Below are 19,836 nucleotides of genomic sequence, written 5' to 3'. Positions count from 1 at the left end.
TCTTTTATGGGGAGGACTTACACTTACCGCGTTTTACCGCAAGGATTAAAGACATCTGTGGCGGGATTCTCCAGGGCAATGGATTCTATATTAGAGGGGGTACGCGAGTACTGCGTGAACTATTTGGACGATATCGTCATATTCACCACAGGGGACATAAGGCTACATTTAGAACATCTAGACCAAGTACTAGGTAGATTGGAAGGCGCGGGGTTAACTGGCAGACTCGAAAAGTGTCGATTCTTATGTGTAGAAGTAAAACTATTGGGGCACATAGTGAATACTAATGGGGTGCGTATGGATCCTGAACGAGTGGAATCCATACTGGACTTCCCCATACCTCGAACAACCAAACAATTACGAGGGTTCTTGGGGCTAGTGAACTATTTCAGGAAGTTTATCTCGAGGTACAGCGAAGAGGTTAGGCCACTTTGCGACTTATTAAAACAAAATACAAAATGGGTATGGACACAAGAGAAAAACGATTGCTTTGAGAGGGTCAAGAAATTATTCGTAGACACAATACTCCTGGCACATCCGAACCCGAAGGAGACTTACTACTTACAGACTGATAGCAGTAACTTAGGGGTCTCTGGTTATGTTTACCAACTGGACGATGTGGGAGAGGAAAGGATAATAGGCTTCTGTAGTAAGGCTTTATCGGAAACGGAACAAAAATGGACGGTTACGGAACAGGAATTGTGGGCTATCATTTTTAGCTTATCGAAGTTCGAGACATACCTGAGGGGGGCACGATTAGTAATTAGAACAGATCATAAGAGTTTGATATTTCTACAGACATGTAAATTACTGAGCGCGCGGATGATACGTTGGGTACACTACATAGGGCGATTCGACTACACGGTTGAGCACGTAAAGGGGCAATCCAACACAGTAGCCGATGTGTTATCTCGACACATAAAGGGGACAACCGATGTACTGACTAGCAAGGCTACAGGGCCCGAAATGAATTTATTCAAGGTGCTATTAGGGCGGGTAGTACAAGACAGATGGAAGGAAATAGGCAGCCTTCAAGGCCGTGACAGGGTAGCTAGTGAAATAACCAGGCGTATGGAAACAGCGGGCACACCTGAATCAAAATACTATGTGTTAAAAGAAGGGGTCCTCTATAGGAAAGACTTACACAAGGACACATTAAGGTTATATGTTCCTGAGGTCTTGCAGAGGGATTTGATTGTTAGCATACATGAAGAAATAGGTCATTTTGGACGTTACAAGGTCAATGCGTTAATGAAGCGTCGTTACTATTTCTCAAATATGACGCGCATAATAGGACGGGTTGTGAGAGCTTGCGAAGCTTGCCAGGAGTCTAAGCACGCGTTAGAGGCACACACGGGACCGATCAAAACTGTAATAGCTACCGAGATAGGAGAACGGGTCTTTTGTGACATCTATGGGCCCTTGCCGGCAGGTCGTTTCGGGTTCAAATACATATTTGTAATACAGGACGCTTATAGTAAACTGATCAGGCTATATCCACTACGACAGGCGAGCGGGAAGTCTACACTAACATGCGTAAAAAAATTCTGCAACCAGGTCAAGGTTAGGACACTATGCTCGGATAGAGGCGCTAACTTTACATCAAAAATCTTTGAATACGGCGTTCGCCAATTAGGTATCGAATTAACACACACATCTGTTAGAAATCCGCGACCGAATTCAACAGAGAGAGTTAATAAGGAATTAGGGAGGTTATTTAGAACATATTGCAATAAATCGCACCGTTCTTGGGTAGATATATTACCGGAGATAGAAGATTGCTACAATCAGGTAACACATACTACGACAGGGTACTCGCCAAATGAGATAGTATGGGGGACAAGGACCCTACTATCGACCGATTTTGATAAAACCATAGCGAAGGGGGTAAATCTACAGGGAGACGTGTTAGAGCAGATTCGGATACAGGCGCGACAGAACATAGTTAAGGCGGCGCAGAGTAGAGAACTTCATTATAACATGAACCATAAGCTAGTACAATTCGAAATCGGAGACCGGGTGAAACTTAAGACTTTTGCAAAGTCCGACGCCGACAAAAAAATAACGAAGAAATTCATGCGTCTGTATGAGGGACCTTACGTAATAGGGGCAGTTCCGTACAATAACGTATACACCCTGATTGACCCCCATACTGACAGTGTCAAGGGCAATTTCAATGCAATCCACCTGTTCCGCTATTATGGGAACGCTTAACAGAATAGGGTTTATTGGGGGTTAGGGCGAACAAAGGGAAGTAAAGAATGTTGACCACCGTCATAAACACGGGGAGTTGAGAGTGTATGAACAAAAAGGAGACCTGAGTTGGATAGGTTTTATTGCCGTCCTTGAGACATAATGGATAGGCGTGGGAAACTTGAGATAGACGTGTGAAAATTTGGATTAGTGTGGGAATTTGAATGGAATAAGGGTTCGATGTCAACAGAAACAGTAGAAGGAGAAATATATCCTTAAACGACTTGGTAGGTGTTTAAAAATATATTTGGGGGAGTGTGAGATGGTTGACATGGATTTATCTGTCCATTTATTATACTCGAAATGGTTTCCAATAACGTATTGTCATAAATTTTAGAAAGCGTGACAAGGGTTAGGGTGTTGGTAAATTTTAGTCAGAATTGTTCGAAAATTAGACAAAAACCCAATCTATAGCCATTAAGTTAAACAAAAACAATTCACGATTTATTGACACTAAAATAACTACGCCCAAAGAATTAAGAGGAAAGAAACAATGGGTGCAACACGACGCTAAGGCAATTAGGCAAAGACGGGAAGACATAAATTTAGTTGTACAATTGATTCTTTGGAATAGCCAGTCAATGCGAATTGATAACAGATGTTGACGGAAGCGAAATTGTGAAAAAAAACTGTGGCGGAAAAAAAAGGTACATTTACTGAGAATTGGGGAGGGCGGGATCTAAGATGATCGAATGGTCATCCTCCAATCACGAGCATGTGAACGCATGGGCCGAAAAATGAAGCCCGGACAGATTTATTTGGGGATACCATCTCTCTTTCCAGGGGGAGGAGTCTCTTGAAACGGGAGGCAAAGCAGGGAACGGGATTTGGAAGTCAGTCTGAATTTGGGCGCGAGTCGAGCAAGTCCGGCGAAAGGTTCGAGTCACGTTCAGAGAGAGAGCCTGAGTGATTGGTGGGCTAAGTTTACATCGCGGGAGAGTGGAGTGCCATTACTAGTGTAAATAAATAGAAGTGTTTGTGATCCACTGAGGTGGGAGTTTATGCGACTCGAGAGGCTTCGAGGAGCTAATTCTAAGAGAATAAGTGGGGCTACGGGAGTCCGGGTAAAGTATTTCTAACTTTATGCATAGTAAGTCACAGGTTGTTTCACAGCTTTGGTAATAGAATCGAGAGCTAAAGCTTCACAATTTGCTGCGGATTGGGTAAAATGGATACCTATCTGATAGCTTACAACATTTATCCCACGGGGCAGAAACAAGGGATCCGGCAGTGGAACCAAATAGAAATTGGAGTCGCTGTCGTGGGGGTGATCATACTTACCATTTTACTAGCGGCATTATGTCGGGAGATCTGGAATAAGGGAGTCTGCTGTCGTCGCGGGGGAGTCGTTAGAGGTCCCAGGGCCGGGGGGGATTCTTCGCGGGTAGATATTGAGATGGGCGAGATTTAAATGTAATGGGACCACTTTGAGGTCTGACTGTGAAACTACCTAGACGCGCTGTAGATAAGATGCTTTTCTAGAATAATGTATGATAAGTCAGTGTGTCTCAACCTCGGTGATACCAATGATTAAATAAATATTCTTTTGAGTAGAAAATTGCAAGCATGCACTAGTATAACGATGATGTACATATATACACGTATATACATATATTATATTGATTGATGCCGAAGGGGTTTTTCATTTGGACATTTCGTTTTCCCCTTGACTAGAATGGCGCTAGGAATGGAATGTCCGGCCTACGGATGAATGCCACTGCATTCATTCGCGGTCTAAATAATCAACCAGTTTCGTTTGTGTTAGTCTAGATTACCCAAGTGTCTGGGTAGATAAAAGTTTAAAAATTTTGGAAATAAAATAATTAAACTGATACTACCTTCTTTTATTACTAAGATTAAGACCCGTCCCCGGGTATTTAATAATGGAGATTCGCTAGACTCAGACTTCGTTTAAGTATAATTATAGCCAGTCCACAGATACTATCCTGAACTCATGAGATGAGCCTGATCGAATCTCCAGTACTAAAAATCCCGCTCTCATACAACTCTGTCACGATACTTACTTCACTTGGTCACTACTAGATACACTACTCCTTACTACCTAAATTTAGATGAGTAAAGGGGACTAAACTAAAGCCAAACAACTGAATCGTCATGGAAGGGAATTAGAGCCCTCTCCGACTTAGGTCTGAGGATGCAGTGAGCCAGAGGCGACACAGCCGATGGTAGTTGACCTACTTAACGCTACATAACAATTGAGTTAGGCCCAAGATACTCTATTAAGTTTCAAGCCGTATGAGTACTGGCACTAGGCTACAGCAGTACTATTCGTCATGCTGATTAAATCAACGAGTGCAGAGGCGAGATCCAGAGTGGGAGTTGAGCAGCCGGGAGCTTGAGTAGGTATTCACTGGGCAGATAGGTAACAGATACTAAGTACTTAAGAGAAACTTGGGTGGTGACGCAGAGTACGGGATATTGAGGCAATTATTTAAATTTGAATTAAATTTGACCGCTAAAAGGCGAAACTGAAGTACTTAGTCCGAGCGGCGTGGCGGCGGCGATAACTTGGTACCCAAAACACGTCATGTCTTACAATTGACCTCCGACCTTGGTTTGGCCAAACCAAAACTCTTTATCTGAATACATATATATATATAAATATAGAACCATGGTTACTGGGGGAGGGTCTAGAACCCAATTTATTAAGTACCGGTCCTTTGGACAATGGGAATACGTAACGCTTCGCAGCGATAAGGAGGTCAATTGCCCCCAATAACAATGTTTAAGGGCCGTGGATCGGCGTAGGGCGTCCCTGTACCAGAACGATATCGGTCGTACACGATGGGCTAAGAGCCTCATACATGTATCAACTCAATCACATATTCTAACCTGATCGGTCGCGCTAGAAAATAAATCGGTCCTTATTTATACCAGGATAGTTAACTATTTAGAACTATATCGCATTGAACTAAATTCGTTACGTCAAAATCTCGGAGAAATCAGGTAGAGTGAGTGATGAGTCTGCATTGTCCGCCGAACAAAGTACTCACTCCAGTTAATATATTGACCTTAGTAACGACTGACCCGGAGACCGAAATGTCCCCTAACTGCAGTGTTGGTTTTGTTTCCTATTAAGACAAGAAAGGAAGGTAATTTTCTCTAAGGCACTCGATCACAAATCAATTAAGCTAGACGATCCTCATTGTACCATCACATTACTTCTCTCTAGTTTAATTTACATACACAATCAACAATCTGTTTACATGTACGATAATGTACTCTTTTTGTTGCTTTTTATGAATTGTAATTGTGTGCTTGAATTTCATGTTTTTGTGGAAATAAATGGCTTTATTATTATTTCTTTGTCTTTCCCATCACGGATCAATGGTGTTCCGGACCTTTAGGAGGCGTGCGCGGAGCCGAAGCTAACACGTAGATGCCCTTTTAAAACTTTAATGAAATGTAAGTGGTACACCGAGCGGATGCTGCCTTTGCCCGTGTCATGGGACGCACGCAGAGGCAGCGCCCGCCATGGTGTAAGGACTATTGAGACTTCTCGAATTTAAACTGTTGTGAGACATACTAACATTAAATAATTTCACGGTTTAGACTCACTTGTTTTAGTTACTCGCGCGACATGTTGACTAACTAACTACTACGAACTATTGAGAGTTGATGGAATCTAAAATAAACTAGGTTATTGGGTGAAAGAGATGGACTAAGTACTGAGCTATGGGATAAAAAACCGGACACCTGCCTAATAAAACGATAAAAACAATTTTATTTTCGGCAGACGGTGACTCGCCTTCACAAGATGGGCCCCCACAAAAAGCGACATTTCGGATGGCTCAAGGCAACACCGGTGTGAGCGGCTCAAGGGTGTCGAGAGATGTGCGCCGCTTTCTACCCAGTGGCTGTTAACAGCTACTGTGCCAACTCGCGTCTTATGCATATTTCACTTCCACCCCTGGAGCTTATAATAGCTCTAACGACTCCACTTTGGCCGGCCTGTTAAGGCAAGCCAGACCTGTATCACCCACCCTTCTTGCGGGTAGCAGAACTCCCCAGGAGCACTCGGGTACGTGGAGTCGCTACTTCCCAACTGTTCGCCATAAGCTGCCCTGCGTGGACAGATTGCACTAGTAAAACCAGCGGGCGATGAAAGGCCTATAAAAGATTGTTGTTGTTGGTTTATATATACTCACTGGTCCATGTTTTCTTTTAAGGCGATTTGCATTTTCTGGAGCGTTATCCCATTCACGCCTTTCAAGTCCTCGACTTTTATAAATCGTTCAGAGTTCAGAAACCATACCAAATATTTACTTTTAATATACGAACAGTATAGCGTTGACGAATGCGAAGACCATATGTTATGAGTGATGATGTGTCATAAAGCTGTAATCTATGTGCTAGATGACTTTGCAAAGCTCTTTTATCTACAAAAAAAACCTTATTTCCATTACCAATTGATCCTAATTATACGAATCAAAACTTCATGAAAAATCTTACAGACAAGTTAATTTATCTATTCCCTACCGTTCAAAATCGAATTAAGAAGATATTAATGTACGTTATAATAAATATATGAAAAAAGTAACCATCATGAACCAAAATCTGTCCAATTGGGAACTTTATTTTTTCTATATTGGATCTGTTTTGTGCACGGAGTAGGATGAAGATGGCAAGTGGCCGTTCCCGTGTATTGTACATATTGTCGTGGTCGACTCACTTTATGCGCAGACTATAATCAGTAGTTTTGTTAACTACATACGTTAAATGACGTTCATGTAACACGTATGTTTATGTACTTGACAAAATATTGTTTATGAAATAATACTATGAAAACGGATTATATCGCGTATATTGAATTTACGCGTAATTTTCGCGTATTTTGTATAACTAGCCTTATGAACCGATTTTGCATGTACAACCAGCCTTAAAGTTTGTAGTCTATGATTGTTCATTATTTTAGTATGTGGGTATTTTTGCATTTTGTAATTTTTCCTCAGTCACCCGTTGACCACGAACGCTGTAAAGAGTTCGAAACGTCGGGATGTATTATAAATTCAATATACGCGATATAATCCGTTTTCATAGTATTATTTCATGAGTAACTATCGCGGTAACCGAAGACAATAAAATATTGTTTATTAAATTTAAAACGCCGTATTGTGCAGTATTAAGCTGCAGAAATAATAGCAATATAAAAAATCTTTCACGCGGAGGTATTTTCTATAACCAGAAAATATTATTTTAGAATGAAACCTGATAAACACAAAAATACAGTTTGTTTGGCATTATATTTACGTAATACGTTTTATTTTATTTATTTGGGGCATCAACAGTAATACAAAAATTAATACAAATCATAGTGAACAGAAAACATAGCCAATAACAGATGTCCACAAAAGTACAATTAACATGCAATAACTAAGTGGAAACACAAAAAAAAGAAGGGAGTAAAAAAGCATTCTATACAAACTAGATATGGCTTGCATAACATGTGTACGTTAGTAAAATTCTATTTTATTTGTAACAACTTAGAGTTCATACTCTTTTGTCATTATTCTTTATATTTGACTAGAATATTCGATATCCTAAATGTCAAATAACTTGCGCTACTCAAATGCTACGGCGAATGGCAAATAGTATTATATAATGGGAAACTTACAGTCACATATGACCTTTTAATTTCGGATGTCACTGACGTCACTGGTGTCAACAGACAGTTCTCAACAGCTGGCTACTCGTAAGCGTGTAGATATCTCGGACCCACCAGTGTAACGTGACCGTAAGCTTCGTAACAAAATATGCGTAATCGGAGAGCTTACTTATACCGATTTCTTTAGCCGTTCTCTTGCGTATGTAAGCGATTTTTTTTTTATTAAAGCAGCTGCATTAGATTATAGTACAATCGGATTAAGTCTCACCTCGAAATCCTTCCAAAGTTATGAAATTTGGTATGTATGTTAATTAAAGGTCTCTTTTTCATGTCCACACTATTTCACATTTGGGGACCTCGAGGAATCGCAGCCATCTTGGAAAATGTGTACCATCCTGGAGAAATTTGCGTTTTACTCTAAATATACGTTCTCTATGAAAATATGGTGTAAGGCAACATTAAAGCTTATTAAATTCTACACAAAAAAGTCCTAGATAACTTTGCGGAAAAAATACATCTTGTTATAGAAAATAATAGCTGAATCCAGATTTAGCGCTTATACCCTTTCAGGGGATATTCTCTTAATATGAAACTTGGAGGAATATAAATTCCACTTTTGTCTATACATTTGTACACGTTCTACTCCAATATCAACATTTTACTCGACTGCGACTTAAACAGAAAGTAGGGTTATGGGTTCAAATACTGAAAATCAGTACATCCTGTAGCTCAGGATACTGGACGGATTTTTTAAAACGACATATTAGTAGATTCCTCTTGCCCTTCACAACCTGTTCGCATTCGGAGGTTTAGGAAGTGGGGGGGGGGTTGCGCCGCGGCCGTACGTACAAAATGACACCATGCACTCTGTCATGACGCCCAACATTCCTAACATTCCTCAGCCGTGCACGGAATTCGCGCGCGGACAGTATACTCGTTTTTTTTTTTATTGCTTTAAATCGTTTTACCTATGTACATATGTAGTTATTTTTGAGAAAAGTAAATCCATATAACTATTGTGTAATACATTGAGGGGTAGTTTTAATTTATAGCCTGACTTCAAGTTATATTTACGTTTTTTTCATTTTGTGATGAAAGGAATAGCGTTGACATTAAGCGTCGGTAGGTATTGTGGCAAACATTAACAGAACGTACTTAAAATTGCATACCTAATTAATGTAAACGCCTCAAATATGTTACTGGAACTCATTTTTGCAAATAAGAAACTTACGGAAGACGGATTGACTATAACAGTGCCGTCGACGAAGGGCGCGAAGCCGGGCAGGAACCGCGGCGGATCAAGCCGAACGGCGAGCAGCTCGGCCAGCGGCTTGTTTCGCAGGCACGGCGCCAGGTCGTCCTCCTGTAGGTCGCCATGGCACCCAGTCTGCTCCGCCACCTAACAAATATTTATACTATTATTCCGAAAACGTTCACTATTATCAGTGCCGAATATTGAAGAAGACAGTAAACAGTTCGTGCTGACCATCAGCTGAATTCTCGCTAGGGCAATAAGCAAAACGAACGTGTTAGAGAAAATGAATAGGGTATGAAGACGCTAATCTAAAAATTAACACTCTAATCTTCAGGAAAATAATGGTGCCTTGTCAGTTGCCATTCTTTTCTTTTTTGTTTTACTTGTGTGTACCTAAAAGGTATTCAATATCCATAGCATTTCTGTTGTTTAGGTAACTAAATATTATGCAGTGATTTGTTTAATGACTTGTGATTATCACGTATTGTGAATAATTGGTACATCAAGTGATTGTTATAGTAATATTATGTAGGTACCTAGGTCTGGGATATTAGGATTTTTCATGGGGTACAATCCTAATAGCGCTCTTAAGGATAGAAACGCGCAATCTAACGAGCAAGTTAGTAACTCTAAAAAACTGTATGAGTCAAAATTGATAGTGTGCTTCAAAATTGTTATTAAAAAGAACGGTGGCGTCTAACATGTCATTTTAAAGTAAACAAATATTACAACAAAAATAGTAGGTTGACAAACAAGGCACATTTCTTTAGGGGTGCTGATTTCCTAAATATAATAAAAGGAATGACATTACAAAAAATATAAACATTTGCTACCAAAGAGTAACGTAGTGGCACCAATAAACGAAATACTTTTAGGAGAACGGAATACTTTTGGGGTTCTCTATAAAATTAGGAGTTATTTAGTTCACCCAATAGTAACGATTCAGTATGGTAACGTATATTCTTGAGACTTATCTAGGGTGTATTATTTTTATTAACTATACACAGGCTAGAAGAAAATCCAAAAACAGGAAAAAGGGTATAAATCTCCAATCATCGACACTGAATCTCCAGTAACCAACACCCAGTTATCGACATTACCAGTTACCGACACCCAGTTATCGACTATTAATTACCCGTAATGTGCATCTGCCAGATCAACACAATGATACCATGATACCTTAGTCGGTAATTAAATAAAATTAACTATTCAATAAGTATTTATTTATTGTCTACAGTACCCATTACATTAGTAACATTCGTGCTAAACAGTATTAATTATACCAAAGATCAATATAACTCCGTAATAGATGGATACAGTCTAAGGAAAAAACGTGCCTCGAAAATCAATAAAATTTGATTCTCGATCAGATGGCGCCACTACCTTTGGCCTACTTTCGAATAGATGGCGTTGACGGTTTCGTTTGTTATTTAACAATTTTAACGCATATCAGTGAAAGAACATGGGTCATAATCATATAAAAATAACTAATGCAAATAAAAAAAATCATTTATCCATATATAAATACATTTTTGATATTTTTAGTTTTAATCGTGTGTCAATAGATAGTAGTGAATTTACTGTGGCTAATAAATTTACTATGACGGTACCGCTCTATCCTATTATATCATCTTTGATTATACAAATACATACACATAATAAGTAAGTATAATAGGGTCTGTGCGTAAAAGGGAACAGTCGTGGAATAAAAGGGAACCAAAACATTATCTGACTCTTTTCTTTCTGCACAGACTTGCAAACTTCGGTGTTCGCGGTAGGCCCTCTGGTAGCTCTACTTTATTTAATTAATCTATTTCAAATATCTACCAATCAGGCAAAGCAAAAGGAATCATATTCGCTTGTCGAAAGAGATATTGTTTAAAAAAGTTTATCAACACGTGTTGATAATTGGAACAGTCACGTTTATGAAAATCATTAATCGACACTAATAATTGATATCAAAATAATAAACCTTATACTTCCGTTATAACAAAAATAAATCCTATAGTTCTTATAATACCCGTGAAAAACACCAAATTCGAGTAAATCACATTACATCAGGATTATTAAAAAAAATGTACTCACTTCCTTCAGAATTTCTATAAGAAATTCTGTTATTAAGATACTACTCAAACTATACTCAAACAAAAAGACGGATTTCGCTCAAATTTCAATGGGTGCCAGTCAATAGTGTGCTGTCTAGTGCACAGTATTGCAAAATTGAGAAATCAGTTTTCTACTCCTTTTATCTTAGGTCAAGTGTCGCTTATTGGTTCTTGTCGGTGTCTCTATGCTACAAACAAACATTACTGAATCTACATTATTATTAAGTTTACGATTTTAATTCGAATCCCATTTGGCGGTTCAGATATGTATGAGTATGCAAAATCATTTAACTAGACAGAAGACGCAGACCTTAAGTTAAAATCTAAATGATGTTACCCTATATACGGTAACATCTTGAGTTATTTACATAGTCTAGCTATCAGCCGGTACGAGTAATACCCGGCGACAAATATAGCGTTCTATAGCTAGAGGCGACATTTGCCAGATCCATAATCCTTATGGGTTACCTTTCTTTTTATTGTAAGTGGCTCTCTCTGCAATGCCCATGAGCTGAGACCCGACCCGCTTAACAAGATGACACGCTTCAGTAGCTCTGAAACAAAAAAAAACCTAATTTAATTTTGTTATTTCGAACACAAGAATCGGCAAGATAATGAAATCTGTCCTCAAGGAAAAACATTTGTTTGCTTCCTTCCGCTTAATATTTCAAAGCTTGTTTTTTTGTATTTTCAAGTTGATGCAGGACTAAGTTCTGGTCGACCGACCTTACTTTTAATTACGTTTGAGAAAGCTCTTGTGCGTGCCTTAAGCGGCTAGCCCGTTTAATCGCATTAAGTTACGGAGGATATAAACGGGATGTAGGTGCGCTACGCGAAATAAGTAATGAAATCTCCACAGGGCTTACCCTCGGTGAACGAATAAACATCAGCTAATTGTATTATATACAGATGCGGGAAACGTTACTCTAAAAGGGTTAAATAAATATTGTAAGTTCCAATTTGTAACAGATCAGATATAAAAACATATATTATATTCTGTTATTATAAACAGATATGAAATCATTAAATATAATATATATTACAAATTGTAAAGCATTATATTTGAGTTATGATTTTCATTATTGCTATATTTTTATAACACATCTTTTAATCGATTATGGTCGAAATACAGAGCAAAAATTAGTTGCTTCTGATTTTGATTTGTTTTAATTAGAGCTCGTGTCATAACGGCAATAGATACTGTGAAATACGAGTATGACGTTGACAATGTAATTATCTACCTCGATTTTTAAACAAAAGGCAACGCATCTTTGAGGGACTGAGTATCACTCTCACCCTTACCTCTAGTTATTATTCTAAGCGGTTCTATGTCTTCACCCACTTCACTCCCGTCTTCCGTTCTGGACACTATAGCTCCCTCACGCGTATGCTGGCGAAAGATAATCATGGGAGCGATAGACCTTTGCGCGCGGGTTAAACATATGTTGACTTGAATAAGTTCCTTCCTCACCTCGAGCCACAGGAGAGACTGCGAGGAAGTTGGCGAGCGCCGCACCCGTCCCGTGGCCCATGAGGGTCACCCGCTCCGGGTCTCCACCGAACGCGGGTAGGTTCTCTCGCAGCCAATGCAGGCCCGCAACTAGGTCCATCAGTCCGAAGTTACCCTGCGCCGACCCCTTAGCACCAGTCTTTAAAAAACCTGATAACAACAATTTATATACATGGTTATATACATATGTGGCCCCGTGGGTTCAGGTTCTGCTCTCACTATCACTAAGCCTAAGCATCAGTGAGATGGATGTGCATGCCCTGGATCGTGATATTTTTTTTAAGTTTGACAAAAAAATAAAATTGCGCATTTTCAAAAGCAATTTTCGTATTTTTAGCTTGTGTGCAAAAATGGTTACAAATTTTTAAGTCGCATTATAGACCTAAGTTCGTGATTTTTTTCAATCGAGCGAAAGTCAAAAAAACAGGTTTTGAATCGATAAAGTTACTAGAATTTGCTACGCCTCAAGATTGATAGTAAAATTTTGACAACCGTAGGTATTGTGATCTAAAAAAGCGCTACGATGTTTATATACTCTGCTGGCTGAACCTACTGCACCTTAAAGTGGTTCAATTATCACAGAACACAGTTAAAAGTCAGTTGTCAACATATGTAGCGTCCAATCTCTCATGAAGTTTTAATTTTAGCAATATAAAGTACCTCTTTAAATTCTAGTTACTTAAATAAATGGAGTGACAGGTTTATTGTGCATAGGTATAGGTATTTACATTTGACCGTTCCCGTTAATACGGTAAGATTCTATACCTACAGCACAGCATATAAAGACATGCTATTTTCTATGAGCATCTTTGCATTTCAATAAACATACTTCGCCCCTCATCTCATGCATGTTAACTCATGCGAACTGACAAAGACAATCCAGATCCTCTCACACGATCACATTATTTTTACTCGTATTTTACAAAAACACTGACACGCTATTTTCGATTGTCGAAGCATTCAAAGACTGCATTCTTCCATTCCTCAATTGGTGTAAATTGCAGGGGTGCGTTTCACTGTATCTAAAAACTATGGATATATTATTAGTCGATATAACGTCAAGGGATATAATTTATAAGACATATACATACGAATGACATATTTTTATCAGATATAGGTATATCTCTCATACAGTATAACAGGTATTTGATAATATAATATCTTTCAACCTAATCCTAAGGTAGCACATACTTTATAACATTCATTGGCTATTATGTATTCATCATCATCATCATCATGTCAGCTAATAGACGTCCACTGCTGGACATAGGCCTCCCCCAAGGCTCGCCACTCCGACCGATCCTGTGCCGCTCGCATCCACCGAATTCCCGCGACCTTCACCAGGTCGTCTCTCCATCTTGTTGGAGGCTTACCGGCAGTTCGTCTTCCGGTACGCAGACGCCACTCCAGAACCTTCCGTTATTATGTATTATAGAAATATTTTTTTGATATTGGGGTGTCGTATCAAGTATGGTATAGGTTAAAAAAATAGACACAGGTATCCCCGTGTCTAAAGAGGAAGGCGCATAACAAAGAAGAGTATATTGTCTTCGGTTACCGCGATAGTTACTCATGAAATAAAACTATGAAAACGGATTGTATCGCGTGCGTTCGAAACGTCGGGATGTATTATAAATTCAATATACGCGATATAATCCGTTTTCATAGTTTTATTTCAAAGAAGAGTATGTAAAACCGCTATTTTAGGTTGGGTTAGATTAGGTTCGTTAGTTACCTTTTGTCCCTCAGAGCAGAAAATAGAAGCCCCGCAAAGCGGAGCTTCGTTGATATGTTACCAAGTCGTATTTGCTATGTTAAAACCTATATTAGTATGAAAAATGTACATATTATGATTTTTAAATGTAAGCATGTGTCTCTGCATAAATTTCATTTTATGGATAGAACCTATGTAGGATACGCAGGTGGAAGATGGATTAAAACTAGGTTTTTTAAGTGAAATATGAGAGAGAGTGCTCGCGTGTCGCGTTGTGAGCAGATAGGTAACGGGAATTCGCCATATGTTTTTAGGTTAAGTATACACGCCAGCGCCCTCTGTGACTTTATTTTTAATTATCACAAATAAGTGTAAGGCTCAACAGATGGAGTTAGTATGCACGAAATAAATCTTAACAATTAAAATTACAGCTAATAACACAATGACGTAATAAGTAGCTAGGGTTTTTTTTTATACCTAAACTTAAATTAGACATGAAATAAAGAACTATCGCCTACATCCCCGCCCCTTAGTGCTGATAAGCACTAGCCATCAACTGGGGACAGTAATGCGACGCGTGTGGCAGGTCTGCGCAGCTGACCTAAGCGTGTGCGCACATCTACCACACGAATACGGCCGTCACGGCCAGCGTGCGCCGCGCTCACTACACCGTGTCGCCAGGAGCCGCGCTCTAAATTGGGATCGACCAATACTACATAATCTCCTACTTTTAACGATCTAGATTCCCTAGTCCATTTTTGACGAGGTAGAAGCGTAGGTAAATATTCTTTTATCCACCTAGCCCAAAACATGTCTGTAAGACGCTGAGCTACGCGCCACCTTTTGCGGAGGCAAAGGTCAGAATCGTCGTACTTACCGATAGGAACTCCAGTAGACGAACTACCGATTAAAAAATGGTTAGGCGTTAACGCTTCGGGGTAACCGGGATCCGTCGAGACGTGTGTGATAGGACGGCTGTTTACGAGAGCCTCAACTTCCGCCATCAATGTGCATAGGGTCTCAGGATGTGGTGCGCGCTCCTTCATGACGACCTTGAGCGCCGTCTTAACTGTGCGGACCATACGCTCCCATGCGCCGCCCATTTCAGGGGCTCCGGGAGGGATGAATCGCCATTCAATCCCTCGGACGGCTCCATCTTCGCGCAGTTTGTCTACGTTCAGTTGCTGAAGACTAGTCTTCAGCTCGTTGTCGGCTCCCCGTAGATTTGTGCCATTATCTGAAAATAGAACCAGCGGGGTGCCACGGCGAGCAGACATACGTATGAGCGCCATAATTGCAGAGTCCGTGCTCAGTGATTCTGTGATCTCGATGTGAATGGCTCGCACAGTGAGACATGTAAAGAGCATGCCATATCTTTTCTGTCTTCCTCGACCAACGGTCGTCTCCATAGGGCCGAAAAAATCAACTCCTGTGTATGAAAATGGCCTACGACTGTACTGTAACCGCGCGGCAGGTAAATCACCCATTCTCTGAGGCTGCGGTCGAGCGCGTCAGTAGCGGCAGAACAAACATTGCGCGGCGACGCTGCGTACAGTCGGACGCAGATTCACGATCCAGTAAGACTGACGCAGTTCATTGACAACATGTTCATGTGCCACGTGCATGGCACGTCGGTGGTAGTATTCAACCAACAACCGAGTAGTTCTATGTTTTCCATCCAGAATCGGTGGTCGTGTGGTTGACAGTTCTACCCCTGCAATTTGATCTATACGGCCGCCAACACGAAGGATTCCATCGTCGTCTAAATATGGAGTCACTTTTAGTAGACGACTGTTTGACGGCAGCGGTTTACCTTGTGTTACACAGGCAATCTCGGCAGCAAAGGTATCACTTTGACACTTTTTTATTATATGTTTTTCTGCGCTCTTCATCATTGCAGAATCGAGCTGTATTGTGTCTTTATTCTGTTCATTTTTCTTTCTTCTTTGATTTAGTTTTCTTTCTTGACACTTCAGTCTACATATTTTTATAAAATATAAAACTCTTGCAGCAGTGCGTACAAGTCGGATCCAGCTGGAGAAGCGTCCTTCATCGGGTACAGGTAAGTGTATTTCAAGTGTACTAACCACATTAACACTTCTTTTTTCACAGGTAGCCTCTTCGACGATCTTCGCATTCTTCAAGTCCTTTGGCCACTGATCTTCGGGTTGACACAGGAATGCAGGACCTTGAAACCACGCGTCACTGTAGTCCAGCGGAGGGCTATCCGTCTTGGTAGCAATGTCAGCTATGTTCAAACGAGATGGCACGTAATGCCACTCATTGGCATTAGTCAGCTCATCGATCTCCCCAAGCCTATGAGCAACGTAAGGCTTGTAGCTCCTGGGGTCACTTCTTATCCATTGTAAGACAGTACTGGAATCTGTCCAAAAATATCGCTTACTGGGCACCAGATTCTTTTGCTCAGTGGCAATAGTCCTTGCCAACCGTGTGCCAAGAAGACATCCCTGTAATTCCAGTCTCGGGACTGAAATCGGACGTAAGGGAGTTACGCGGCTTTTACTAGCAGCCAAACATACTAGTACGAAACCATCCGCACGCGTAAAACGCCAATATATAACCGTAGCGTAGGCTTTAATCGATGCGTCACAAAAAATGTGCATCTGTATATCCATTATCTTCTCACAAGACGCAGACGTAGACAGTGAGTCATAGCACGGCGTCCAGGTGCCGGCGCGCAGGTACCAGCGCGGTATACGCAGCGACTCCAGTTGTTTCAACTCGTCGAGCCAAACTTTCCAACCAGTATGTTCCTCAGGCCGGATGTGGCACTTCCAGTCGACTCCGCTTCGATGTACGTCTTGAAATAAAATTTTAGCCTTTATGACAAACGGAGTGAGAAAACCATGTAAGTCATAAATTGACATAATAATGCTTAGCATTTTAGCCTTTGTAGGCGGAACGCTTCCGTTTGAAATCTCGGGCGAGATCTGCCCAGTCGACACTTTTACGCTAAAGGTGTCGTCAGCAGGATGCCACATTAAACCGAGAGCGCGCTCAGTCATATTCGTAGCTCCGTCCTTGAACTGAACAGCTGACTGAGCCAGCGCCGTGGCCGGTAACGCGTTCAAAACCGTTTTGCTGTTGCTAGACCAACCACGTATCTCGAAGCCGCCCATGCTATGTATGTACGTAATATCTTTAATTAACTGAATAGCATTTTCCTCACTATCTGTGGAATAATAACAATCGTCCATATAATGCGAATTTATAATTACTTGAACAGCTTCGGGATACTGGTCTTCGTATTTAAGTGCGTTTTTATTTTTTATATGTTGCGCGATAAAAGGCGCGCAATTTGCACCGAAAATAAGGCTTTGCATCACATATGTTTTAATCGTATCAGTGGCGGACGCTTGCCATAGAAATCGAAAAACATGTTGATCTTCTGGACGAATTTTAATACGTAAAAACATGTCCTTAATATCACCAATAATGATGAACTCCTTCTCGCGTAATCTCAACATTATACCTAAAAGCGAGTTATATAAATCAGGCCCGGTCAACAGATAATCATTCAAACACATGTTATTCCTAGCGCGTGCGCTTGAGTCAAAAACCAATCTTAATTTACCGGGTTTATTTACATTTTGTACGCCGAAATGTGAAATATACCATGCATGATTGACTGAGAGCTCGTTTTCCTGTAACTCACGCGCATACCCCTCGGATAATAACTTATTTATTTCCTGGGCATACCTATTCGCGTAAACAGGGTCATATTCGAATTTACGTAATAAAGATTGCATGCGAGATAATGCATAGTTATAAGTATCGGGCATAGTAAAGTCATCCTGTTTAAATGGCAAACCTACTTCCCATCGGTTATCAATCAAACGTGCAGTTTCGTCTAAAATCTGTATAGCACGCAGATGTGCCTTATTCTCGCGACATAAGGTCGAAACTCCTATGGAGTCTAGGCAATACGATTGCTTTATTAGGTCATTAAGTGCACTGGTATCAAGATTAGTAGTACTGTCGATCCCATCATAAGAGTGAGCGAGATGGCAAACACTGTGACTTACCTGAGACGCGGAGGAGTGAGCGCGACTGCAGTAGCCGTGGATGCACCATCCCAGCCGACAGCGGGTTCCATATGGAGTATTTCTGCCACCATGAATGATCTCGAGCGGTGCTATTAAATAATAATTATCTTCACCTATAAGCAAGCGAGGCACAACACGTTCTTTACAAACAACATTTTATATTTTAGATAACTTGTTGCATGAAATTTGATTTACGGCGGTTAAATTTTGCGGTGGTACATTTAACTTAGAACTCTTACGTAATATTATATCGTAATAGGTATTGTCCCGTTCAGATATTTTGGCGCGAACTTTAGGCGCGTCAGATTGATACACTTCAAGGCCGAACGCGTCTATGAGTCTTACCGCACTAGAACGCTCACTTTGTAGACCTAGTTCGTCGGCTAGGCTAGAGTCCAACATCGAAAGGGCAGCGCAATCATCAAGTAACGCATAAGTCTGTATTTCACCACGGGGTCCGTACAATTTCACTGGAACCACTTTTAATAACACGTTTGCGTTCGAATCGTCCGTCTCATCGTTATCGTTAGGCGTCGCGATGTGAGCGATCGTAGCATCAGCGTCACTGGCGGCGCGGCGCGGTTGAGCAAGCGGCGGGTCCGGCGGGAGCGGCGTGCTCGGTTGCTCGTTGCTCACGGGAGTCACGGGATCCGATGATAATGTACTCGTAGAAGATGTAGCTTGTTTCCAATGAAGTAAGCGGTGATGTCTTAGTCCGCATTCCTCTATATCGCAGTCAGGTGCATCACAGCTGTTTATATCGTGGCGTGCGATCAAACATTTGAAGCACAATCTTTGTGTTTTAACAAATTTCCATTTATCTCTTCGCATCGCACGTTTAAATACGCGACATTCGGGTAGTGAATGTACCCCTTTCTTACAAAATGAGCACGAAGTATGATCTATTCGTGACGTACTAGTAGCAAGTACGTGGTGCGTATAACGACTTTTGTCATCGTTTTTATCACGTTTAAAATGGGGCTCGGTGGGTGCTGGCTTTTTGACTTCTCGCGGCTGCACAGCTCCGGTAACCAGGGTCATGTTGGCTTCTTTTTTAAGAAATTGAGCCAGCAATTCTAGCTTGGATTCTCCTGCAAGAATCTTCTCGTAGGCATATTCAGTCCACTTTCCCAAAAGTGTGCTCGGTAATTTGCTTGTAATAGCGGACGCGAGCTCGGGATTGCGTAAATGATCACTTTGTTTTAATGCACGTATAGTTGCAACGCAGTTGTTTATTTTTGTGGCGAAGGTAACTAAATCTTGCTGATAATGCGTAGGTAATGGGTGCAACTTACGTAATTGTTCA

The 19,836-nt window shown here is 40.7% G+C and overlaps 1 protein-coding gene across 1 annotated transcript in view; it reads right to left on the bottom strand.

Moving 5' to 3' along the window:
- LOC134741026 (neuroligin-1-like) overlaps positions 1-19,836 on the bottom strand; it is a 115,078-nt gene that overhangs the window by 27,424 nt on the left and 67,818 nt on the right. Inside the window, exons 6-8 of the mRNA XM_063673755.1 lie at positions 12,711-12,899; positions 11,708-11,793; positions 9,111-9,278 (exon numbers count right to left, since the gene is read on the bottom strand). Of these exons, the coding sequence (XP_063529825.1) occupies positions 9,111-9,278; positions 11,708-11,793; positions 12,711-12,899 (443 nt within the window). The remainder of the gene's footprint in view (positions 1-9,110; positions 9,279-11,707; positions 11,794-12,710; positions 12,900-19,836) is intronic.

This window comes from Cydia strobilella, chromosome 4 (assembly GCF_947568885.1).
Source record: "Cydia strobilella chromosome 4, ilCydStro3.1, whole genome shotgun sequence".
Classification (NCBI taxonomy): domain Eukaryota; kingdom Metazoa; phylum Arthropoda; class Insecta; order Lepidoptera; family Tortricidae; genus Cydia; species Cydia strobilella.
This window is presented reverse-complemented; position numbering and strand designations above follow the sequence as displayed.